Source organism: Zootermopsis nevadensis, unplaced genomic scaffold, assembly GCF_977971745.1.
Source record: "Zootermopsis nevadensis isolate Lab colony 2312 unplaced genomic scaffold, Znev_1.0 Znev_ptg000012l, whole genome shotgun sequence".
Lineage (NCBI taxonomy): Eukaryota > Metazoa > Arthropoda > Insecta > Blattodea > Termopsidae > Zootermopsis > Zootermopsis nevadensis.
This window is the reverse complement of record NW_028259144.1, coordinates 12,756,674-12,781,043: the sequence shown is the minus strand read 5'-3', so window position 1 is coordinate 12,781,043 and position 24,370 is coordinate 12,756,674. Positions and strand designations below refer to the sequence as shown.

The 24,370-nt window shown below is 38.6% G+C and overlaps 1 protein-coding gene and 1 long non-coding RNA gene across 7 annotated transcripts in view; one reads left to right on the top strand and one right to left on the bottom strand.

Annotated features, from left to right (window-relative positions):
* Nucleotides 1-23,660, top strand: part of LOC110840774 (uncharacterized) — an 81,716-nt gene extending 58,056 nt beyond the window's left edge. For 3 of the 6 annotated variants that reach the window (XM_022086020.2, XM_022086019.2, XM_022086021.2), the window contains exon 3: nt 16,519-23,660. In XM_022086020.2, the coding sequence (XP_021941712.1) occupies nt 16,520-17,782 (1,263 nt within the window). In that variant the 5' untranslated portion in view covers nt 16,519 and the 3' untranslated portion in view covers nt 17,783-23,660. Of the gene's footprint in view, nt 1-9,917; nt 10,033-10,336; nt 10,426-16,518 lie in introns of those variants that run through there. The other 3 variants (XM_022086026.2, XM_022086027.2, XM_022086028.2) reach the window with 3 other exon arrangements.
* Nucleotides 519-16,576, bottom strand: LOC147873996 (uncharacterized). The gene is made up of 3 exons (XR_015534966.1): nt 16,495-16,576; nt 9,191-11,885; nt 519-1,744 (listed from the first exon to the last, which is right to left on the bottom strand). It is a non-coding gene; the product is annotated as an uncharacterized LOC147873996 (long non-coding RNA).
* Nucleotides 23,661-24,370: the final 710 nt, after the last annotated feature.

The following is a 24,370-nucleotide window of genomic DNA, read 5'->3' as shown; positions in this document are numbered from 1 at the left end:
TAAAACCGGCGTTATTGTCGTATTTGTGTAAGATTTTGAAAAAAGCATTAACGGGTGAGAAGCTTTTAGTTAGGATTTGAGGTTTTAACGGCGGTGAGTTTGAAGATGGCTGTCTTCTGGGTTGAGCTGTTCAAAAGCTCAGATATTGTAGCTGTAATAAAGGCAAGAAGGATAAAATGGCTTGGACATATACTCCGAATGAGTGATGATAGAGGATGTAAGATGATCATCAGTAGTAAACCTCCTGGCAAATTAAAGAAAGGAAGACCGAAACTCCGGTGGATCGAAGACGTGGAGTCTCATCTTAAACAGATGGGCGTAAGAGGCTGGAGAAGGAAAGCACAGAATAGGGAAGACTGGGCATCGATCGCAAGAGAAGCCAAGGCTACACTGAAAGGGCCGTAGTGCTAAAGAAGAAGAAGAAGTCTTCTGGGTTGCTGCGCCGTGTAGTCAGGTAGAAATGTACCGATGTTACAGAGGTCCTTGCTGCCGTTATCATCAGGACAATGAGTTACTCATGATAGAGACAGCAAGGACCTCTGAAACGTCGGTAAACTTCTACCAGACTGCACGGCCCCACAAACCAGGAGACAGCCATCTTCGAGAAGTCTGAAGAAAGTTTTGAGGAATGAGAAAAAACCTTAACAGAGAAATAGAACAGCTATAGTTCTGCTCGTGTGAATGTTCCTCCTCCTAAATTATAAAACCTTGAGAGAGTAAAGTTGAAATATTTATTTCAAGCAAATTATAGCGCTTTATTGTTAAATTTGTTCAATGACTTCGTTCATACATGTGACCTATTATTTTCCTGTTTTGTCAGAGAAAATGTTTGCTTGTTGCAGAAGCTGTGGTTCTAAATTCTACCCAGTTCTTCATAGTGTTGATTTCAGGAACCTTTTCGAGCCTCCCAATGTTAAAATGTCGTCTGAATATACGTTGCGTTGCTGTAACAGAGTTTTTATTTAAAGAAACAATTCTATATCTAACGCACGGTTCACAGCTGACTACTGATCTTTGTTTCCGAAATGACAGTAATCTTAATACATACCACCGGTCCATCGGATCAATAGCCAAGTGCAGATTTCAACTTCTGTGAAACCAACATCTAGTGCTTGATATGCTTTTGTAAAATATTCCACTTCATTATTTGTTTTCTAAACCATATTTAGACCAATTTTAAACCATTTTGATTAAATTAATTAATTTTCCTATTGCCACTGATGATGACATCTTGAGGTTGGAACGCGTATGGCACTAGTGTCTTTTATAGTGTTTAATAGTTTGTTTATTTGCTTCATTTATATTCTAATACACTACAAGGTATGCAAAGTTTTAAGATTAATACTCACCGCTGTGAAAACCTCAAATCGTACAGATGTAAGATTTGTTCATTACAATTCCACGTAAGACTACTTTATAACCTTACCTTACCAATAGTGTGTTGTATACATATGGGGCACCAGGAATAAGATTTGAATTGGAGATTTGTGAGGTAGGTCTTGAAGCAACCATCCAAACACAGACCAACTTCACAGTGAGGGCACTTGTAAATCGATTCCTTCTTCTTGCCTTGTCAACAAACTACGCTCAGTTGCTGAGATTTCTACTGCCTTGCGGTGACGGGAATCATCTCCAGAAGGTAGCATTCAGTCTTCCAGAAGTCGGTTCAATAGACGATCACCCGCTTCAAGGACAAGGTACTCCAGGCTCGTGTTCTTCAATGAATCTTTTGACAAAGTGTATCCTGAATAGACAAGTTTTATTATTTGCTGACAGAGACCGATATATTACCATTGAATTTTGAATGGTAACATTGAGTAGCATTTTGAATATTTTACATACCACTTTGAACCCTTCTTTCTTTCTAATAGGTATAGCAGTTCTGAAGAATTATAACAATTATTTATCCTGTGTAAGTGGACCTGACAGAGGCTTCAAATGTTTGGACACTGTTGCTGCAGTTTTATTTGTTTCAAATTTCACAAACTCGTTGCTCAGTTCCGTGCCTTGTTCCGTTCAAATTATGAAGGACCAGACATGTTCCGTGTTGGTTTCACACATCTCGTAGGATTTTATTGAAAACCTTGTCAGTTTTCAGTAGCTTTCTGCTATACGAGGTGCGATCGGAAAGTTTCCAGACTGCGCCTATAAAAACCCGTACACTTATCTCAGATATTAAATTCATCCATCACCCTCGAAGTAGTTCCCCTGGGAGTGAACATAACGATGCCAGCGCCACTGCCAAGCCTGAAAGCATCCCTGGAAATCTTTCTTTGTCAGCCTGTCAAGCACCATCTGCGATTCTGCCTGAATCTCTTCTATCGTCTCAAATCTCCTTCCCTTTAGTTGAATTTTCATCTTTGGGAAGAGGAAGAAGTCACACGGCGAATAAGGAGGGTGCGGGATGACGGCCATGGTGTTTGAGGCCAAAAACTGCCGAACTTTGAGGGCGGTGTGCGCTGGCGCGTTGTCATGATGCGTCGCATGTGGAGTTCTTCCTTTAGAATCAGCTGACAGGTCCCATAGCCGATCCCAACAATGTCGCACAAGTCGTTGATGGTACGACGTCGATCTTCGTGAATGGCCTGCCGAATCTTCGTAACATTTTCGGGCGTTGTGCTCGAAGATGGTCGTCCAGAACGCTCGTCATCATCGACAGAGGTTCGGCCATTTTTAAAACGTGAATGCCACACAAAAGTTTGTGCACGACCCATTGCGGACTCCCCAAATGGTTGCTTTAGCATTTCATAGGTTTCCGTAGCCGTTTTGGCGAGTCTTTGGCAAAATGTGATGCACACGCCATTCCGAAATCGCAGGAGGGTCGGTGTAATGCACTACCAAAACGCCCGTAACTAAGAAACAAATGCTAATTCGATGATGCCGGCTGGCACACTGATTCACTATGAATGTAGGCCGTACCCCCTAGCGGCAGAAGCTCGTGCTACATCCGGTTCGCCCTCTATTGACACAGTCTTGAAACTTTCCGATCGCACCTCGTATGTTGCATCAGAACTGTATCAAAAAACTCTTCAAACACTTCAACAACGTTCAAGTCACTGGTATTGAACTGTGGCCCACAAATACCATAAAATGTTTCTTTGGGGCATTAAATAGTCCTCTGTCCTGCTACGAAAGAATTTCTGACACCACTCCCATTGCCATCTATTGGTCACCAAGTGTCAAAATATCTCCGTCATCACTCTAGTAAATTTCGTGGGTTCTTGGAAGCACAAATTGCGTGTAGTTATCATCCTCAAAACTCTTCACTTAAACTAATTCACTAATAACATAGTCATCTAAAAATGCATATTAGAGAGCTTTTATTTTTAGTCTGTAAGCGCGTGAAGTCTTGAAAGCCATATCTCAAGTAGAAGCTTTATTTTCTTTATTTGGCCGGTAGGTAGCACGCTTATCCAAGGTTACCGCTATACAAACAAAAAGTTAAGAGCCTTCGCCGTAGGTCAATTGAAACTGCAGCTCGATATGACTATTAATTAGTTTCGTCCCAAGAGACGTAGAATCGCAGCTCGCAGTTGATCGCATGACGTACCGGAAACCGCCAAGTAATGTTTAAATGCCCGGTGTACTCCATGTGAAACCATGGAGGGCCTCTTCTGTGATAGCCGTAAGAGGCAGGGCCGGCCTAGAAAAAATGGCACCCGAGGCGTACGAAAATCACGAAACAAGACCACTTGAAAATCTAGAGTATCCAAAACGTTCTAAAAACAGTTAAGGTAAAAAAAGGTCGTCAAAACCCTTTAGAATTGAATTACAATTAAGGTAACTTCGTAATAAATCGTATTTAGAGTTGGATGGCAAATTGTGGTTACTAATGAGTAGGTTATAACCAACAAAACTTTAATTTTTATCCAAAGGGATTCATCAGTAAATTCTAAATAGAATTTACGCGAAAAACAAATTTAGAGATTAGCGCTCAACCGCCTCGGGTTACATTGTCTCATACATATACGAACACGAATTGCAATTAGAGGGAAAATTATTTTGTGTAAAACGTGTCTCCGTTAAACACGCGATTTTACAATCCATTGAACAGACACTCATATAAATCAAGATACTTTATCTTATGACCTTAACATCTTGATAACAAATGTCTTGCCATCCAAAAACTATGTTACATGTTAACTAGCCGCTGATTTGAGTAAAGACCACGTCTGTAGAAGCCGATTCGCCACTGCAGTTTGCGCCATTGTCATTGCTTATGTCAGTTACTAGGGTCGTTTTCGAGGGCATCAATACACGCTCTTCAGAGGAATAAATTTGATCTGGGTCTAACTTCCTGAAGAAAGGTGCAACCAAAACCAGCCATTGACCCACATCACAGTATTACTAATTGAGTGAAAGTCCTCTTTATTAATAGACTCAAGAAATAAGGCACGACAGTTACACTTCGTCTTGAATCTGGTGCATGCTAATGACGTAATTGCAGCTGCAGAGGATTTTTCATTGTCAAGTGTAGTTACCGCAAGACTGAAACGTGACGCAATTAGATGTAGTCTTAACCTTTTTGATCACAACAGGGAGAGAAATAAAACTACGAACACAAAAAAAATAGCTTGATAGGGGCGTCCATTGAAGTCATCATAAGCAGTAACAGTAATGTGCCGAGTTCAGAGCCAACAGCTTTAGCGTATCTCTTTGTAGATTTGAGCTGAGAAGACGCTATAACATGGTTAGCTATTTCGTTCTCTTTCTGCTGACCGGCTCAAGAGGACGAAGTTGCTGACCAAGTTAGGACAAACGAACATTAACTGAGTCTCGTAAGTTTCTTAGTTAAGGAATTAGCGAGAGATTATCACATTTTGGCATTCTCGCTAAGTTTTGTAACTGTATCCACGAGTGATTTTATAACGTCAATTGTGCAGACTGCATTCAGACGGACTCTTTCTGAATTTGACGCTGAGCGCCTTGGATTTGTCACAGTCGAGAACACGATAGAAAACTAATGACCACTTGGGAGAAATAATTTTCTTTGGTAAATCCGAAGTAGAAGATACGGGTCTGCACGTGAACGTGGAGATTCCTGAGGCCATGTAGCACGCGTATTCATTGCATTACAAGTAATTCAGACGGAGACAGCAGGCACAAGGCTCACGACGCTTAATAAACTTTTTGTTTTTATAAAAGGCTTTGGCACATACCGAGCAAATGTATTTTCTGGCGGCCATAAACAAAATTAACTCAGATATCGCACAGTCAGCACCACACAACACAGAACAGACGAAGCACAGCGTAAAAACGTCCGCATGTTACGAGAGACAAGACGAATAATAATAATTGTTATTATAATTTTTGTTTCACGACGCCTTTTGAAGCTTACATACAAAATAAATCGGCTTAATTTTTAATATGTATATCTGGTTATATTTTTTACAGGCCTAGAACACATAAAAACGTGTTGCATGAACACATTCTCGTTCATTGAAAATTATAAATATAAACACGACGCGAGAATTTAAAGTTACATCTGGAAAAGATGGTAAAAATGCAGGAGAAGGCGAAAGTATGGATCCTGCGGGAAGTGAAGTTCTCAGATTTAATGAAACAGAAAGATCATAAAGAACCGAAAACAAAATGGGGTTCCATAACTCTATTAATTCATGAAACTATTTGTGTGTTAAGTACGTCCCTGCACTTGCCGCATATTCATTTGAAAGATGATTAGGTAATATAACTCTTTTATTTTTGCGTTATTCATGGTTTTCCTCAACACACCAGAATTCCTATATAAAACTCTTACTGTATTTTCTTACATGTTTTTACTTTTATACGATTGTGTTCCTGTACACTATTTTGTATGCCACAACGCAAACTTATGCCAATGCTAAGGATACAAAAAGGCCCTTTTACAATACAGTTTCAAGGGCCGTTTGGAATACACGTCTTTGAGAAACATTAGGAATTCTCGAAGAAGTCAAAGGAATCACAAGCGACATTTCTTTTCGGCGCAGAATTGTCTCCAACAACTTGCGGCATTTCGTCATTACGCAGACAATGCCAGGAACTTTGTCGTGATTTCATCACAGCGGTGGGGAAGAAGAAATCTTAATACGAGTTGACTGGAGCGTTTAATTAATAATGGCGGCGATCATTTTGACAAGCTGCTACCGTGATGAGTGTTTAAGAGGTTTTTCTGATGTCATCTAACAACTGTAGTTCACGTTTCATCAGTGTTGGAGCCAGGAATTTTATGAAAAGGGGTCTGATACAACAAAGGCTATTCGGCCTTTACCTACAACAGTGTTACAGACATAGGACGTAGGGCCTAGAAGTATTGCAATATTGTTTATGCAACGTTCCATTGTTTCTTCTAACCATGTTTATTTTATGCAGACTGCGTGTAACAGAGTTTTTCTTGAGAAGCTGTAGCCAATCAGTCAGCCAAGAAATTCCTCACCCATTTTAATATGATCATCAAAAACTAAATCTAGGATCCCAACTGGTCTCTTCGCTCCATCTTTTTTCAGTTTTGTGTGCATTTACGTACTTCATAAAACGTGTCGTTTGCCTAGCCTTAACAACAGGTCCAACTTCGTGGAGAAGCGATAAAATGTTTTTTTTTGGGGTGGGGTGGGGTGTAATATTAGCTCAAATAAAGAAGATTTTTTCTCCTTTTATGGAACCAAAAGGTTTTGTATTCGTACTTAGAAAATCACTTTCAGCGATAAGATATACTATCTGCAAAATTTTAGACTCTGCGAATGTTTTTCTTCTTCAAAATGAATGTAAAAACAGACGAACGGGGGGGACGGCCGCTCCGCCGGTATGAGTTTCATTTTTGCAAAGAACGCCCACGTATTTAAAAGTTCGTTTAAAGCAGAATCCCATCTTATTTTCAGAGAAAATTAAATTATATAACCAAAATTAAATTATTTAATGCTTTATAATATAAAACGCCTCACAAATACAAAAACAGTTCTGAGAAAATACTTGAAAAGCCAGGGAAAATAACAACTGGAAAACGCTTCGGTAAACTTTGTATGAATTAAACACAAGCCGACTGCAGCGAGTTTGTAGTGTGGCATGGAAATACTTGTAGGAAAGGTACGTACAAGGAAGCAGAACGAGATTTTGAAAGACAAGAACGAGGATCCTCAAGGATAAGGTTATAAGGGAGTAACGACACAAATGAGGGGAGGGTGGTGTTCCGGATGAGGAAATTCGTCACACATTTTAAACGTGAATGATTTCAAAACTAAGTACTCAAGAAAGTAAACTTGCGAGAATAATTGTTGCGTAATTGTGTCGCATATTGTAATGAGCAGCGTAACAGATGACTGACTGCTTCACAATTCTTCTGCTTCTTCTTCTTATATTCCACTTTCAGTTCTTACTCGTGTGAGTCACTTTAGAAGGCTAAAATAGGAAGCCTCAGCTATACAGCAATGGAATATCTGCGTTGTTCAGTCGTTACCATAGCAACAACTACAACAAGAATTTATCGTTGATATTATTCAAGCGGTGGCATCTGGATACCTCTTCCTTATTTACGTCTGTAAAATTAAATAAATTGTTCTTCCAATTTTTATTCCGAAGATGGCTGTCTTCTCGGTTGTTGTAGCTCCGTGTAGTCTGGTAGAATGTTACTGACGTTTCAGAGGTCCTTGATGCCATCATAATCAGGACGATTCAGCATCACAGTCAGCCGTTAGACACAATTATGAACCCATTACATCCCTCTATAATCTTCCAAATCTCTTTACCCAGCATCCATATTAATATTATCTACATCTTCTGAGTCTTCTGAACGGTTTTTCAAGAGGTTTCTTCACAAATGTTCTGTATGCATTTCTTGTCTCTCTGCCCATGTTATATCCAGCACGCGTAGTCTCCAAAAGGCAATTTTTACATTTTTGATAATAGTAGGCGAGCTGTGTCAGTAGTAGTAATAGTAGTAGTAGTAGTAGTAGAGCACTCTACCACTCCTCGTTCTTCTGCCACTGACCACAGCTGCACTTCTGCTTAGTACCGTGTACTAATTATTCTGGCGGCTCAGCAAGACCTGTACCTGGTTTTGTTAAGGGATTAGACAAAATTGCGTCCACTTGTCTTGCAGGAAGGCAAACATTGGAGGACTAATCCCGCCAAGTGGCCGGTAGCTACAGGTTATGGAGGTGAACAACTCCTGTTTACACAAGATGGCAGGGGCGGTCTTCGGCCACCAACCGTTAAATTTGCTATCGTTTGGTTTGTAGAGACTTGCTATATTGCGTATGTCATAAACATAACATTTATTTATGTATCTTAAAATTGTGTATTTCGTATTACAACAGGACTCTTTTTGTTTACATTTCTAAAAGGTAGAATTCCTTTGTTCTCACAACCACTTTTGCGGTTCACAGGAAATATGCTTCTGTTTCAAAGTACACGGACTTTCCTTACGATTTCTTCTTGGTACTAATATTTGACACAGCTCTTCAAAATGCACACGGATTTTTGTAATACATTTGATTGTTGTTACTGAAGGTAATCAGGAATTAACTCAACTCTATGGATCAGAATTAACATTGAACAAATAATATTTGACGTTTGTCCTGAGCCATATTAATCAAATTCACACCCCAATATATTTTTTTTAATATTATTATTCTCTCATTTACGAAATGGTCATTAAAGAAGTAAATTTTTAGACTAAAATTCTATACACATTTCTTACTTGTCTCATTCTTTTTACACGCTTCACCGTAATAAATTTTGATAGGTAAAAATTATTAAGCTGCCCATTATGTAAAGATAAAAAGGAAAGAGACAAATTACTTTTTCTCGTGCTTCTTTAAATGTAGCTTATGTTTTATCTAATTATAGAAACATAAATATTGAAACGTGAAAAATTATAATTCTACTTGATATTGTAACGTTCTACTTTGTATAGATTCGTTCGGATTTAGTCTACTAATGTGGTAGTGTGGCTTGGCATGGAGCAAGGCAAGTTCCCAAGGATGCTGGTGTCAGCTTAGACATGCTCAGTTAATATGATAGATAATACGTCCATGAGGCTACAACTTGTTTCATAATACTATCACATTTATTTCTAACACTAAGTTCTACATAAATTTCACATGTAATTTAATTTAGGCTAATTCACTTTATCCTTAGTACACTCTAATTCCGTAATTTTGAATATTTATTAATCCACCCGTACTAAACTTGAATTCATCTCCTCAGCGCTTACCTGTTAGAAGTAGCCCGATCAGCTGCACGTTGCCCATCTGACTCTCGTAACCTCCTGCTATCTTCGAAGTTTCGGCCCATCTGCTCTAGATCTCTCTTCAACTTCCTTTCACAACCTTTCCGTTAGCCTTTTCCCACATTTCTGCTGACTCCTAATGGCTACGTCTGCATTTCCGTCTAATGTTTTTCTCATCCCCTGAGAATAAGGTGAACTAGCCTTGATACTTTACTCTAGACAGGAAATGAATCGACACATTCCTACATGCAAAGGTCTACTATACTTACTTCTAACTACATTCAATTCTCTACATTCCTAATTTACAATATGTTAACTAAAAATAATTCACTACAATTTCCCCATTTTTAAAATGGAAAGTGTCCTCACTTTCCTTGACATAATTAAATTCTCTACAATTTTAGTCCATTTTTTCCGTTATTTACAACAAAATAAATCTTAATTCTACAGTTCATTGTTATGATGCTCTTTCCTTCTTTACAAAAGTTTTGTGTTCCTACCATATTTTCTGAATTTACATACAGGTAATTCTTTCTAATACAGTCCATTAGGTGCATATATTTCTTATACACCCAGTTCTTCTGCGAACTGGTATCTGTGCTGTCCTCCTGTTTCTGTAGCTGGCTTCTAAGTTTTATCTTCTTATACTTAGCAGTTCATATCGGCCGTGTCTATGTAGGTACTGGTTCATTTGTAGTGCAGTGTGTTGAAGTGTCCACTCCTGGAAGATGTTTGATTTTCATCTTCGGAGCTTCCCGTTTTTGACAAATCTGGTTGTTTACCGTTGCTTTGTTCGGACATCTTACGCAAGACTCTGAGATCCGTAGGTAACAAAAGTTTTACCTCTTGTTTCAATCTGAATATCTTCGGTACTTTTTGAAGTTGAAGTTACATTTGCTGAAGGATTCTCGGGATTTGGATGAGGGACGTTTGTTTGGATAGGATTTTTACATTTAGGACGGTTCATCCTGCGTGATAACCATGTGTATAATTTTGGTTTTCCGTAACAAATTATTACGGTGAAAAGGATAGTGAAAATTGAAGGGATTGCTATGTACCAAGCTATGTGACGTATGTTCTGTTCTCGTACTCGATCTTCATGTGATTGAATCATCATGTTGATGTTCCGATGAAGGCGATTTTCAGCCTCGGATGCTAGATGATCTAACTGCGTGACATCTGTGTTGGTGCTGTGCTGCAGTGTCTGGACTTCCTCTGAGGTCAGTGGATCGATGTGTTGCAGTACCATTTTGGTGTGGTGAGGAACTGCCATGCTGGTGTGGCCTTGCAGTGCAGGATACAGTTGAAACTCGCGTCCAACTATATGGCAAACAGAGGAATTGTGCAACACTCCATTTCCTCGTAATATTAGGCTGCTTGTTTCCCACGTGTTGTTTTCCCAACATTTGAAGTTCACTTGTTGTTCTTGATCACCTAGGCTATATATCCAATCTCGCTGATTTCTGATTAGGAGAGGAGGGGGAGAAGTGTGAAGGCATTTCTCGACGTCGACATAGAACTCTGACTTCGTCTTTCTGAAGGAACATGCTGGATTCACAAGTTAAAATCGTGGTACTGAGTACTCCTGAATTTGCGGGGCATATAGCGAAATTATTCCCGCTACACTGTACAAGATCGGCTTCCGTCCAGCGTAGGAAGCGCTGTTTAGAATTGTCCAAAATTAAGTATGGGTATTCAGCGATCATTTGTACATATTTATTTAATTCCGCGATTTTAAATGGTAAAGTGATTAGCCTGTACAATGTGTAGTCCCTATCAAAAGTCTTTAAAGGAACAGAAATAATTAGCCTCAAGTTAGTGTGACTAGCCATAACTGCTACTTTTGAATATTCGTAATAAAGGTACATATTATTCTTATGTGACCCTGCAAACAAGCTGTATCCGTCTGGAAGAAAAAATGTTACATTTTTCAAAATTCTCATTAATACCTCAGGTGGGATCAGATTTAAAGATAATTTTCCATCAAAGGAACTTTCCACTCCATCCAAAATTTCACGAATTTGCATTTGTAATTGTAAAATTTCAAATTCCAGCTGGCGTATATACGTATACACACTGGTTTGTTTATGAAAAGTGGAATTTAGCCAATGGATAGTATCATCAATCTTATCCTTCCACTTCTGCGTGTCTAACATGGCTGCTTTCATTTTTCCCGACAATATTTCTACGGCTTTAGTGTTAAATTGTATTGAAGCATCTAAAGTTTTCAGATAAGTCAGCTGATTGTTTACTGAGTGTGCCATATTTTCTTCTCTTTCATGTAATTCTTGTACTGTATTATGCAAACTCTCTAAGTCAGCTGTCGTTGCGGTGCCAAATAATATTTTAAAAAATGAACCTGCAACATTAAGCAATGCTCGTCTCTTATCCAAACGGGGCAAAATTCCTCTAAACGAATTTATTTCATTTTCCAATTCATTTAGCAACTTTTCTATTTGTTTTAGTTCCTGAATAGGTGCAAAATTGGTACTGGTTATATGTGTTTGGTGCAAGTCATCTTTCAACTTGGTTAATAGCTCCTCGTAGATTGCCAAATCAATGTTTACCACTATCTTCCACTCGTCATTGGTCAAAATCACGTCTTTCTGTTTGATGAAGAGCGTGTTGTGCTTTAGGTCAGTAACTGTGATAGTGCGCCCTCTTATTATCATCACCATTCCTGTAACATATAAACAAAAAAAATCGTTCTAACTACTGTTGCCTCATAACGTCTTCCATCAGCTGTCAATCCCACGTGTTTGTGTTTACTTTGTTAGTGGCCAGTGTCCTGTCTCTGGACTAATGTTCGTTCACCTAGTTGTTGCAGTCTAGCGCGGTTTCTCGTAAGTGGGGGTCCTTGAGGTGTCGTCTCTAATTCGCATCTCGAACGAGGCGAACTAGAAGGTTCATAGTTTGGATCCCGCCTAGTTGAGTCAAAATTTTCCGACATTGGTGCTCTGCGTGCGACTGGGGTCTCCGTGCACTGAGGCTGTGCTGGCCCGAGAGTAACTGGCTGACGTGAATCGTCTGTACCCTGGGGTTCGTGTGGCGTTAGAGGTTCGCGAGCCTCCTCACTCAACATGGGACGTGACTGAATGAATTTTTCTTCATCTTCGTAGTCTATTTCCCTTAACCGAATTTGTTTTTCCTTTGGACGGGTTTGGCTCGCGGGTTCCCATAACCTTTGGTCATGCGACTTCTTGAGTCGATTCACATGCACAACACTTTGCTTCCCCTTTTTGTCGATTATTCTATAATTAAGGCTGGATAGTTTTGCTATAATTTTGTACGGGCCTTGCCAAACTCTCTTGAATTTCTGACATTTTCCAGGTTTCTTAGCTGGGCAAAACAAATACACCACATCACCAATTTGAAAGTGTCTTTCATTAGCCTTTTTGTCATAGTTTTCTTTATTTTTCTCATGAGACTTCCGGTTATTTTCCTTCACGACTTCATATGCCTTTTTTAAACTAAATTTTAAGTTCTCTAACCTAGTCGCGTGCTCAGAGTTTTGTAATTCCTCTGGTAATTTAGCTTGCAGATCGTCCTGGGTGGGTAATTTCATTTCTCTGCCGTGCAGCAAATAAAAGGGTACTACTATGTCCCAATTCGTGCTTGTTGCATCTATGTAGTGTGAGAGACCATCATGGAGGGATCTATGAAAACGTTCCACCATTCCATTTCCCATTGCATGATATGCTGACGTCTGTACTTTTCTGACTCTCAAAATTTGCATTTAATTCTCTACATTCCTAATTTACAATATGTTAACTAAAAATAATTCACTACAATATTTTATATGAGTGTGAATCTCTCACCCAAGAGATAGTACAAGATTGGAAGTGTATAAATAGAAAGTGCCAAAGAGAATATTTGGACCTAAAAGAGAAAACACAACAGATATTCACATAATAAGGAACTTCACATTTCAAACTCTGCACCAGACTTTGTATTGATGGCGCGAACAAATAAATAACACTGTCCACAGTATTTTTGTAGGGTATCTGACAAGTCGACACCAGTTTGTAGATCTAGAAGTAGATGAGTTGATATTATAAAGAGGAATCTTAAAGAACAGGGTATGAAAGTATAAAATGGATTCAACGACAATAAAACTTTCCCTTGTAATAATCGATAAATTTGACGACCAGCTGAGCAACTATCATTTGTATAAGCTTAGTCAGGTGGGACACTTTACATATCTAATATGGGTAAGAATAAAATTCGCGAACAATGGAAATTATATGCGTGTGAAAACGTTGTACATGACTGTTACTTAAAACAAGATGCCTACAAATTCTGGAACGGTGCATTGTATTGAAGACAAAGAGAAACTATTCGTCTTATTACACTGAATTTCTCCTAATCTGCTTGATTGTTTAATTGCGCGCTGGGAGATTTTCGTACGTCAAAATGTGGTACATAATCTGTCCATACAGCCAATGCTATAGAGTGCAGCTCTGTGGTTAACTAGCTGGTGGCGACATGCTGTGTAAGAATGGAGCTGTAATTAGAAGGCTACTTATTCCGGACTTTTGGAAAGCTTATTAGTTTGACGATCTCAACAAAAGCTCAGAACTATATAATGCATAAAGTCTTTTAAGAAACTCCCCATGTTTTTTAAGGAATGACTTTATTCTCCTGCTTTTGAAAACCACAGCAAGACTTGTCTTTCTTAATCTCCTTCGAGAAGTTAAGAATGCCGCAGTGTTTGTCAGATTTAGATGCAGATTCTCTTTGGCTCTACATCGAATGTGGGGTAGGTATGTAAAGAGTCTTTGTCATTTCCCTCTTTGAAGAGGTATTCTGAACACATTGCGCACGTGACTAATTTGAAGTACTCTAAATGTCGTTATGTTAAAACAGTTGGTTTGAAGTCTGGAAAAATCATCGCATTATGCAAATTTAATTTTTATCGTTCAACATTCTTTTGTTCTAATTAGGAATGAGATTTTTATCTAAGTCACGACTATCACTCATAACCAATGCAATCTATTATATTCTATTCTCAGTTAATTTTAGTCTTTCCGGAATTAAAATACAAGAATGATATTTCAATTTTAATTGTAAGTAAATGTTAATATTTTGGGTATATTTTCCAAAAGTGCTGAAGAGACTATTTGTTTTATTGTCCTTGCCGGTATGATTGGAAGGATTATGGTGACAGCTGATATTGAAAGTTCGTTCTGAAATTTATCCACTATATCTGATCGTTATTAATCATTGCGTGCTGCCACTTTTTTTAGAACGCAAATATTTAACGAAGCATTTAATGAAACGCGCCCAATTATATGAATTGCCTTTTCTCCATCACAGAAGGAATTGAGAAGCCAACAAAACATTCAGTAGCTAATATATTGTACCTTCTCCATAGTGGCAATAAACCAGAATGTTATTTGATTGGTTTACAGTTGACAGCTGCGTTTTTTATTCAGTGTTTTGTAACTCACCCAGCAGGATATTGTTTTATAAGGTTTGTGTCTCTTCGCTTACAAGTTGCAAGTGGTGCAAGCATTATGCCAGATGATAAGGTACCCGGTAAGGAATTTGCAGTGACCGTGCTTGAGGAAGTGGATGTAGTCAACAAATTCCTGATGGAAATCAGGTGCAAGTTTACCGACGTTTCAGACATGATTGTTGTCTCCATCATCAGAACGTATCCCCCTAATGATTGAGGAAGCAAGCGCCTCTGAAACGTCGGTAAGCTTCTACCAGACTACACAGCTGAAGTTAAAATCTGAATTCTAAACTAAAAGTAGTAGGACTAAAATACTAATTATGAATACAGAATTCTACCCTTTCAATTACAATGGTGACAAGGTACAAACTGTTTCAGGAAAAAGCTTTAAAAGGAAGATAACTCTCGGATAATAATTTGTGCACATTTCCATAAGATTTATATTTGAGCATATACGGTGACAATTTATTTTTTCTCAATAAGTATCCTAAGAGACATTGAAAATTGACTATTAGTATTTAAAAACAAAATCAGGAAGATTATGTTAGCCCTTGTGTCCAATGTAAAAACTATTCTTAGCCCGAGGGAGGAATAAAGTTATATCACCCTGATTTAGAATGTTTTCTTCGCCCTTAGAGTAAATGCTGAGATGGTACCAAAGTTTGGTATTGAACTCCACGCTTCTCATACAACCTTCACAATGTTAACCTGAAAATATCGCCTTAAAGTGCCCCACCCGCATGCTAACATAACATTGCACAAAATACTTTCTTCTTAAGTTTAATATATAAATCAAAAATTCCGATCAAATGTAGTGAGACCTTGCTCAGCTGCATTGCTTTGCTTCTCCTCTCATCTCCCTGCCTTCAATTCCGAACTTCTTACCTTCTATTCGCGAAGGACGTATCAGGAACTTTCGTGCCTGAAAACTTCTTTCTATACCGGGGTTATTGGACGTCTTAAATAGTTGTTAGCTCTCCTGCTTCTTACTTGGAAGATCCCGGGATAAAATCTGGCCCGGAAACCGGCTATCCTGACTGAGGTTTTCCTCAGTCTCCCCAGGCAAATGCCGGGATAGTACTTGAAATTAGACCATGACTGGTTTCTTTCACAACCCTTTCCAATTCGTTACTCACTGGCAACCTATCATCCAAAACTATACAGCCTACATACTGATAGCGTCGTTAAATAAACTGTAAATAAATAAATAAATATACAGGTGTCAAATGTAGTGTCTGTTACCATTCTCCCTCCACTTTTTATTTTTTCTGTCACTTCTGCTTCAAAGGAGGCATAACGAAAACCATGTTATTTGGCACTCTTGAAAAATACGCACTTAGTCGAGCCTTGTTCAGTAATTTCAATGAAATTAACATTTAATTTCAGCGCAGGAAACATCTGTCTTGTATTCCTGCACTTAGACAGCAAACCTAGAAATCTTTAACAAAAATTAGCGCTAGAACTAACTCGATAACCACAGTAATACCCGACAGGCCAATGGTTGTTCAGCGAGTCGAGAAATTTTTAGCCTTTTAAGTAACCCGAACATTCATTACCATCTTCAGAAGATTCTGTCAGCAAACAAGTCTAGTCAAAATTTTTTGTTTCCTATTTCTTGGAGAAACATTTCTGTTATCCTCCAATCTACAACTGCATTTTCAAAATGGTGTTTTTCCCTCGTGTTTACTGACCAAAATTCTTCTGCTCGTCCCATAAGACCCGCTCAGCGAATCACCCGAATAATGTTTCGTGAACAGAAGAAATTATAAACATCCTTTTTATTAAGATTTTTCCAACTTTTTGTTACTTAATCACACATATTTTATTGTACCCAGTGGTGTATCCCTTGTTGCAGGATGAGTTCTGCGGGCGACGTGGGATCTCCTCAACAGTCCCCGACCCAGGAAGCGGTGCCCACCATCGGAAGTAAGCCACGGCTGCAGTCGCCGCTGGATTACCGGAACGGGGACCTGGTATCACGTCTCCTGGCCGCCACACCGCCGTACTTGTATAACATGCCACTCGTTCCGCACAGTTTCTTCTTCAGCGAGATGCTGCGTAGTTTCGTACAGGCCAAGACGGAAGGCAGTAGTGGGCAATCTTCTGCCGTGCGCGGATCCTCCGTGGTAGCGGCTCAGCAACGGCGCAGTAGGAAACGTTCGTGGAGAGAAGCCAGTACGGAGAGGACGAAACCGCCATCCGTGCTAGGACCGACACTAGACAAGCCTCTGGAACTAACTACTACGTCCAGAGGACATCCTCAGCCTCCACCACCACTTCCGCCTCCACAGGAGGAGAAATCTCCCGCTCCCCCTTCGTCACCTCCCACTCTTCCACCACCACCGCCTCCATTGCTTCTTCCACCGTGCGGACTTCTCCCCCTTCCATCTCCAGACACGTCACTACCTCCAGACATGTTGCTTCCGCCTCCTCCTCCGCTGTGGTATCCGCCACTGTACCCTCTTCCTCCACAACCCCCTTATGGAATTGACCCCTTACACTTCTTCATAGACCTGCGTGTATCGGGACATATTTGGGATCGAAAGTTGGGAAAAGATACGCCTCCATCTAGTGAGCAGTTAATTCACCAAAGTGGAGCAGTCGCTCCAGACGAGAAGCCTCTACAAAGGTCATTGTCTGTAGGTAACTCCAGCGGTCCTTCATCCTCGTCGTCCTCGCTGGTGAAGCAGAGTAAACACTGCTCGGCCTTCAGCGTGCCTCAACCAAGAGGACACCATTCACCGGGTGTTGAATGCAGTAGCAGGCGCGATTCGGGATCCTCCTGCACAACAAACTACGTGCTACAAAATCTGTCACGCATCTACAAAGACGTGAGGAAGAGCCACCAGGAAACATGTGAGCAGGACGACGAAAAGTCCTCATCGACTGGAGGACAAAACGGGGAGGACAAGCCTCGTTGTAAGGACCTCAGAGCCCTCATCGGTTTGGAACTAGTCGTGGATTACGTGAAACACGAAGGTGGGTCCAAAGCATCGCGTCGCAGCGAAAGTCCCAGTGAGGCGTCCGGTAGCGAGACCACTGTGGACGTAATCGGACACGACAAACTCCAGACCTCGACTCCTCCAACCGCCGAGCATGATGTCATGAGACAACTGTAGATGTTACCCGCCGCCCATAACATGGGATTGCTTAGAAGGCAGCTCAAGTCCTGCCCCTTGGATTTCAGAAAACTGAATAGTTGTATGATTTGAGGTTTTCACAGCGGTGAGTATGAAGATTTCTGTCTTCTGGGCTGTTGCGCCGTGTAGTCTTGTAGATGTTTACCAACGTTTCGGAGGCAGTGTGACCTCCGAAACGTTGGTAAACACCTACCACACTACACGGCGCAACAGCCCAGAAGACAGAAATCTTCAACTGAATAGTTATTATATTGATATGTCAGTAGTCACCGGGGAGCAATATTTTCTATAACTTTTAGAAATATTTAAATAAATCAATTTATCTAAATTCATAAGCAAATAGAACATTGTTTATGCCGTTTATAGCACAACGTAAAACTTCATTTTGATTACGAGGTCAATGTGCTGCCAAGCTGCAAACACGCTGTAACTACAAAACAGAAATAACTTGGGGTGTGTAAGATTTGAGGTTTTCACAGCGGTGAGTATGAAGATTTCTGTCTTCTAGGTTGTTGCACTGTGTAGTATGATATGTGATATTAATCGCCCTGATGACGGAAACAGTATGACCTCTAAAACGTTGGTTAACATCGACCAGACTACACAGCGCAACAACCCAGAAGACAGAAAACTTGGGGTATGTTGTACGTATCAGCGTAATGTTTGCAATTGAAGTTTCAACGACGGATGCACAGAAATCTATGAAAATTTAAGGAAGTATACACTTTGCCATGTTTTGTATTATTTCAACTCAATACGAATACACCTTACCAAATTCATGGAGCAGAGTCTTTCATGAGAAGCGACAGTCGCTCAGTTTGCCAAAACATTTACCCGCCATTTCTGGAACCCGAAAGTTCATTAGTGTTTATTAGAACTTACCATTCGCCCGTATTCTGAACCAGATGAACCTCACTTCATTACAGTGATCCTTTGTAATGTTATCCTCACGTTTACGCATGTTTTCCCCATTCAAATTCCAGAATATCATTTTGTATAGGCTTAGACGAAATGTAGACTATGTTTAGTTGAATTAAAAAGTTTAAATTCTCCGGAAATATGGCAGAGTACAAATGTCTGGGAACGACAATAACAAATAAGAACGCCATTCACGAACCCATGAAAAACAGATTAAATTCAGGAAATGATAGCTACCACGCAGTTTGTCTGCTGTCTAAAAACGTAATGTATAAAAAGGAAAAGTTATAATTATACGACTTTTGTATGCGTGTGAAACTTGGTCTCTGGTTTTAAGGGAAGGAATTAGATTTAGAATATTTGAGAACAGGGTACTTAGGACAGTCTCTGACGTAAGATGGACGAAGCAACACCAAAAGAATGAAAAAATGATAACAATGAGAAGCTTCATAATTTGTATTCTTTACCAAATATTAACATGAGTATCAATTGAACGAGATTAGGTGGGCGAGGCATGCAGCAAGCATTGGAGAGAGAGAAGAAATGCGCACACAATTTTAGTCGAAGTCAGATGGGAGGAAGTCACGTGGAAGAAGTAGGGGCCCTTTCGAGGGTAATAATGTGTGTTATGAATAAGTCGGAGAGGTGTGAACTGGATTCAGGTGGCTTAGAAAAGAGACCACATTTATGAACCTTCTGGTTACATAAAATGCGGGAAACATTTTAATCATCTGAGCGACTACTTTGAATCAAGACTCTGCTTCAAGGAAGAATTTAAAAAGTGTGAACTGTCTATCGAATTTTCCTTCATCATGACGCAGATAAAATGCGATCGTACATTTCTCCTCGGTGAATTACACGGTAAGAAATACGAAGCGAAGTAGAGAGATGGCTAGTTACTTCTGATATATGAGCAGAAAGCACTCGAAGGCGGACGGAGTTAGAAAAGAAGATTACAGGTGTTATCGAAAAGTACTTTGGGCATTTCAGATTAAGAGTTACTACGGGCATTCATTTCATATTTCACTGTGCTCGCTTTAAACTTTCGATGTTAACACGAAGATAGTGATTAAGTGGCACTGAACATCATTGTCCACATAAATTCATGTATACTAATTTTCCATTCGTTCCACTGGTTACAGGGAGTTAAATATAGCAATTAAGATACAAACAGCAGACCTACAGGAGGCTCTGCAGAAAATAGTGGTACTTAACGTGATTCTCATATATGAAATCCATGTACATATTTAGGCGTAGGCCTACTGGCCTACTGTGCACATAATGGACAAACCTTATTTCTGGTTATAACCAGATGGTTTAAAACCTTCGCAATAGCCAGAATGTGAAAATTGTGTTGTTAATTCCCACATTTATTTTAAGTTTTTCGTGATAAATATACTCAGTGGAACCATTTAATGGCACCTTTTAATTGACCAACATATGAAATTGTGGGGTTTGAAGTCTGTTTGCTTCGAAGGGCTTTGTTACTCCTGGTCGATCAGTTTTGTGTTTTCTCTTAAATGAGGCTGATATTGCAGAGAAATTGACGGATGCCAAACAGAAACGCAGCGATCGTCACTTCAATGAAACTGGGAACTGTTGAACATAAAATAAATCTTTGAAAAATTAATTAATATTGTTAATTATTTATGAAAGTGTCAAATATGGTATATGCCTTTAAGTCTGAAGAAAAATATTTCGATTATATTTATTGAATTCTATGTATTTTTTAAATCGTTCGAAGTCGAAATGAAACAAAATGGCATTACCAAATTCATGTCATTGTTATAATATGTTTATAAATTCCATACACGGAAGGTTTTAAATTTTCGTTTTCCTAATTTGTTATAGTCTCGCGCCGTAGTCGAGCGGTCTGAGGCATCATGCTTCGGACCGGTGATACGGAATGCGCGCTGGTTCGAGTCTCGGTGAAAGAAATTTTCTCATGAGCTTTCGACCGTATATGGGACCGGTGCCAACCCAGCATCGTGAGGAAATTGGGGAGCTACAATGAGTAGCGTAATCCGGTCATGAAAACTAGCAATGGCTGGGGGTTCGTCGCGCTGACCACACGTCACCCTATATCTGGTTGGATGATCGTTCACCTCTGCTTAGGCATGTGAACGTGAGGCCAGCAGTCAAGCTAGTCGGCTTTGGCTCTCAGAGAGCTGTTACGCCACGGATTAATAATATTATGTTATAAGTTTATTTGTATTTTGATTTTTACTTTGTGATTTGCTTTCAAAGAATAACTTGCTAAATTATAACATGAATACTGAAATAATTTCCGTCAGTCAATAATTCAGGAAAGACTGTTCGAAAAAGTAAAAGTGATTTAGGGTTTTCATGAAGGTAAAAATGTGGGTCGTCGTTTTCTGGTTTGTGACGCCGCGTAGTCATGTAGCCCTAGGCTTCGGGGTAGAATAAAACACTTTGAAAATGTAGCTCTTCATGCAGATTACAAGTGCGAGGCACAAGGAAAGGTGGAACTAGCAATTTTGCATTGAGGGCAATGTGAAAAACCCGTCTCCAGTGCGCCGTTTGTAGAACAAAAAAATAAAACAAAAAACGAATATCTGATAACAACTTGTGTGATATATTTTTCCTTTGGTCGTCACTTGTTTTATACATATAAGGTTTAAAAGTGATTTCGATCTAAAAAATAACATTTATTAAATTTGATTTGTTATTATTTTAATTGATGGTACAGATATTTGGACAGTGTATTTTGTGCACGTATATTCTATTTACATAAATAATTATATGGCTCGCACTTGTACTATCAATACAAATTTAATAATATAAAGGCCCGTACAAAATGTGACAAAAAAGCAAACAGTTCATGCTTCTTTGACTTCTGTTACATTTCATTAATTTTCGTACACGGTCCTGCTAGCAGCGCCACCACAAATTACAAAACACGTACGAAGCAAAAGATCCACTTCATTTCTTCAATCACACTTCTTAACAAGCCACGAACCTGGGAAATATTCATTAAATTCTTTACATTGATGATAACGGAGATTTTACGTCTGTATTTTCTCTATAGGCTACTTAAGTTTAGAGATGTAGTCGTTTATAGTGAATCTACTCCGTTCATAATTTTAAGGCACTGAAACAGAATTAAAATTGTTACCTTTTAACTCACGAATAACAGAAGTAGATTAAATAATCTTATATGTTATGCTATTATATATATACCGGAAATACATGAGACTCACAAAGAAAATGAAATCTCAAAATCAGCGTACAAAATAAACTGCTGAAATTTCCTAAGAGAAATCTCTAAATTCATACCCCTAGACACAAAATAAGATCGCCTTTGGTAGCCTATCTACGAGTTTTCGTGATTTATTTTTCTCTGACGGATGAGTTAAAAATGTAGTTGGTTTTCCTTTTAATAAGGTGCATGACAAAATAGCGAACTTTTTACACAGAAAATAAATCTGGGATTGATACATAAATTCAAGGAAGGGAACAGTGTTCTGATAAATTTTCAAATATATTTAAATTCAGATTTGTTTGTAACACTGAGCAAGCATACACTCACGATAATGCCATTGTATTGGTCAACGATAACAGTTTCAAAGATATAATAATACAGAATCTCTTCTTTTTCTTGCGATTCGTTGAATACGTTACGAAATATTTTCAGGAGAAAGAAAAAACACTGGGTGTGAATTAATTCTGAACGTTGTCTGATTGGTATGTACACTGAACTCTAACGATTTTTTATCATAACGATATGCGCCATTTTCCTCCATATGTTTAAAAAACTAAATGCCATACATTTTCTACTTAATATAATATACATGATTGAAATGTAGATTTATTAGGAGGTTGATGTAACGCATAATTTTTATCGCTAAACGTAACCATTAAAAGCAGTGAAATCAAAATAATAACAGTGGACATTTCTGCAGCTCCTGCGAAGGTACGAATCATTTTATGGTTTCGGGATGAAGGTTATTACAGAAATGCTCCGAAAACACTTTCGGAATTGACACAAAGTGATCGCATGTTATGATATAAACTTCCCTTTTGAAACATTGGTGTGTGGAAAACTCTATATAACATATGAGAGAGAAATAGCCAACTGAGAGGCTTGCTTAATGTCTACAGTCAAACAAATATTGTCATAGGCGTTCTTCTGATCAAAGCATTGCACTTTACTCTAAACGACGTGTTTGTTAACATGGGCCTAATACTGGTGACAATTTGAAATGTAACTTGTAAAACACGTGAAGTAATGTACATTTCTTCACATTACAAGTTCATGGCTAAATACTGAAGCTATATAATTATTACGCAGACAAAATTCCAGAACTGAAAATCTTTGATTTCAGATACACACAATTTAAAATACACGAATTAATTTTCTCCTTTCAATTTGATAACTCTGATGTTATAAAATAGGTCTTCAGTCTCTTCTGCGATGCTTTATTTTTGTTAAAACTGTTTTTTTTTAAATTTAAGTATTTTGCAAATCACAAATATTTTGTTTTATTTTTCTGCCGGTACTGCCCCAGATTTGTAACATTTTCTAATGACTAGATTATGAAATATGTTAACTTTTTTGCATGTTAGTCTGGTCTTAGACAATGGGCAGTTATCAGTTGCTGCTTTTATTTTACCGAATTTATTTTTGATGCCGATAGTCTTGCTTGATATATGATCCTATGTGTGTTTTGAGGTTTCACAGTTTCGCTAATTGCCTTTCAAGTGATTTAATCTGCATTAAATGCCAACTGTATAGCAAAAAAATATATTGTGTATAATGTATAGTGATGTTATTGTACAAAATATTGTTTACGTTATATTTATTTTGTTGAAGGGATTTAATGTTGTATATCTATTTTATCATTAAAATCTTACAATTATGTTGAAGAACCTTCAGTATCTCTTGTCTAGTGTGATAATAAAAATTCTTGAAAAGGTCGTTTAAAGTTGTATTAATTTCTCAATAAGAACTCTGTTCCATGGGTTGAGTGAGTTAGTGAGTAAATGATTGACTTCGTTAATGTGTTAGTTAGTTAGCCAAACATAAATTATAGGATAAACGCAAGTAATGTCCAGGAACTTTGTTTACACTCAAATATACAAAATGTTTCGAAAACAACTTATCTAACAGGATATAGAAAGCATGTGCATTAAAACTTGTTATGATCATTTTCGATTATGAGTGAATCGAAACAAGTGAAAAAAGTTAGTTGTTTAAAAGAAGGCAGGTTAGAAATTCACACAACGTTTTAGTCTGGAAGCCTGTCGGAATTCTGTTCAATAGATTTAGATTCAAAGAGGGTTTGTGGCATATCGTGTGAATCAAAGTAAAAAATATACAGAGCGTATATAAATTATCTTTACAACTTTACTCGTGAATAAAAAAGATTAAGCCTCACTGTTTAAGCGTTACCTGCGAGAGAAAGTCTTAAAGTTTGTTCTGAATATTACATACGTGTAACATGGGCGCCATTCGTCACACGTACAGTGTCCAAACGACATGCATTCTCAATCCATGTACGTCAACTGTTGCAATAGTAGCTGCAATTTTGTCCTTAAAATCGTTTATGTCGGTCACCGGACTTCGGTACACAGGAAAAAATCACGAGGTGTGATATCTGGTTTGTGAAATGCTAATTAAGAGATTCA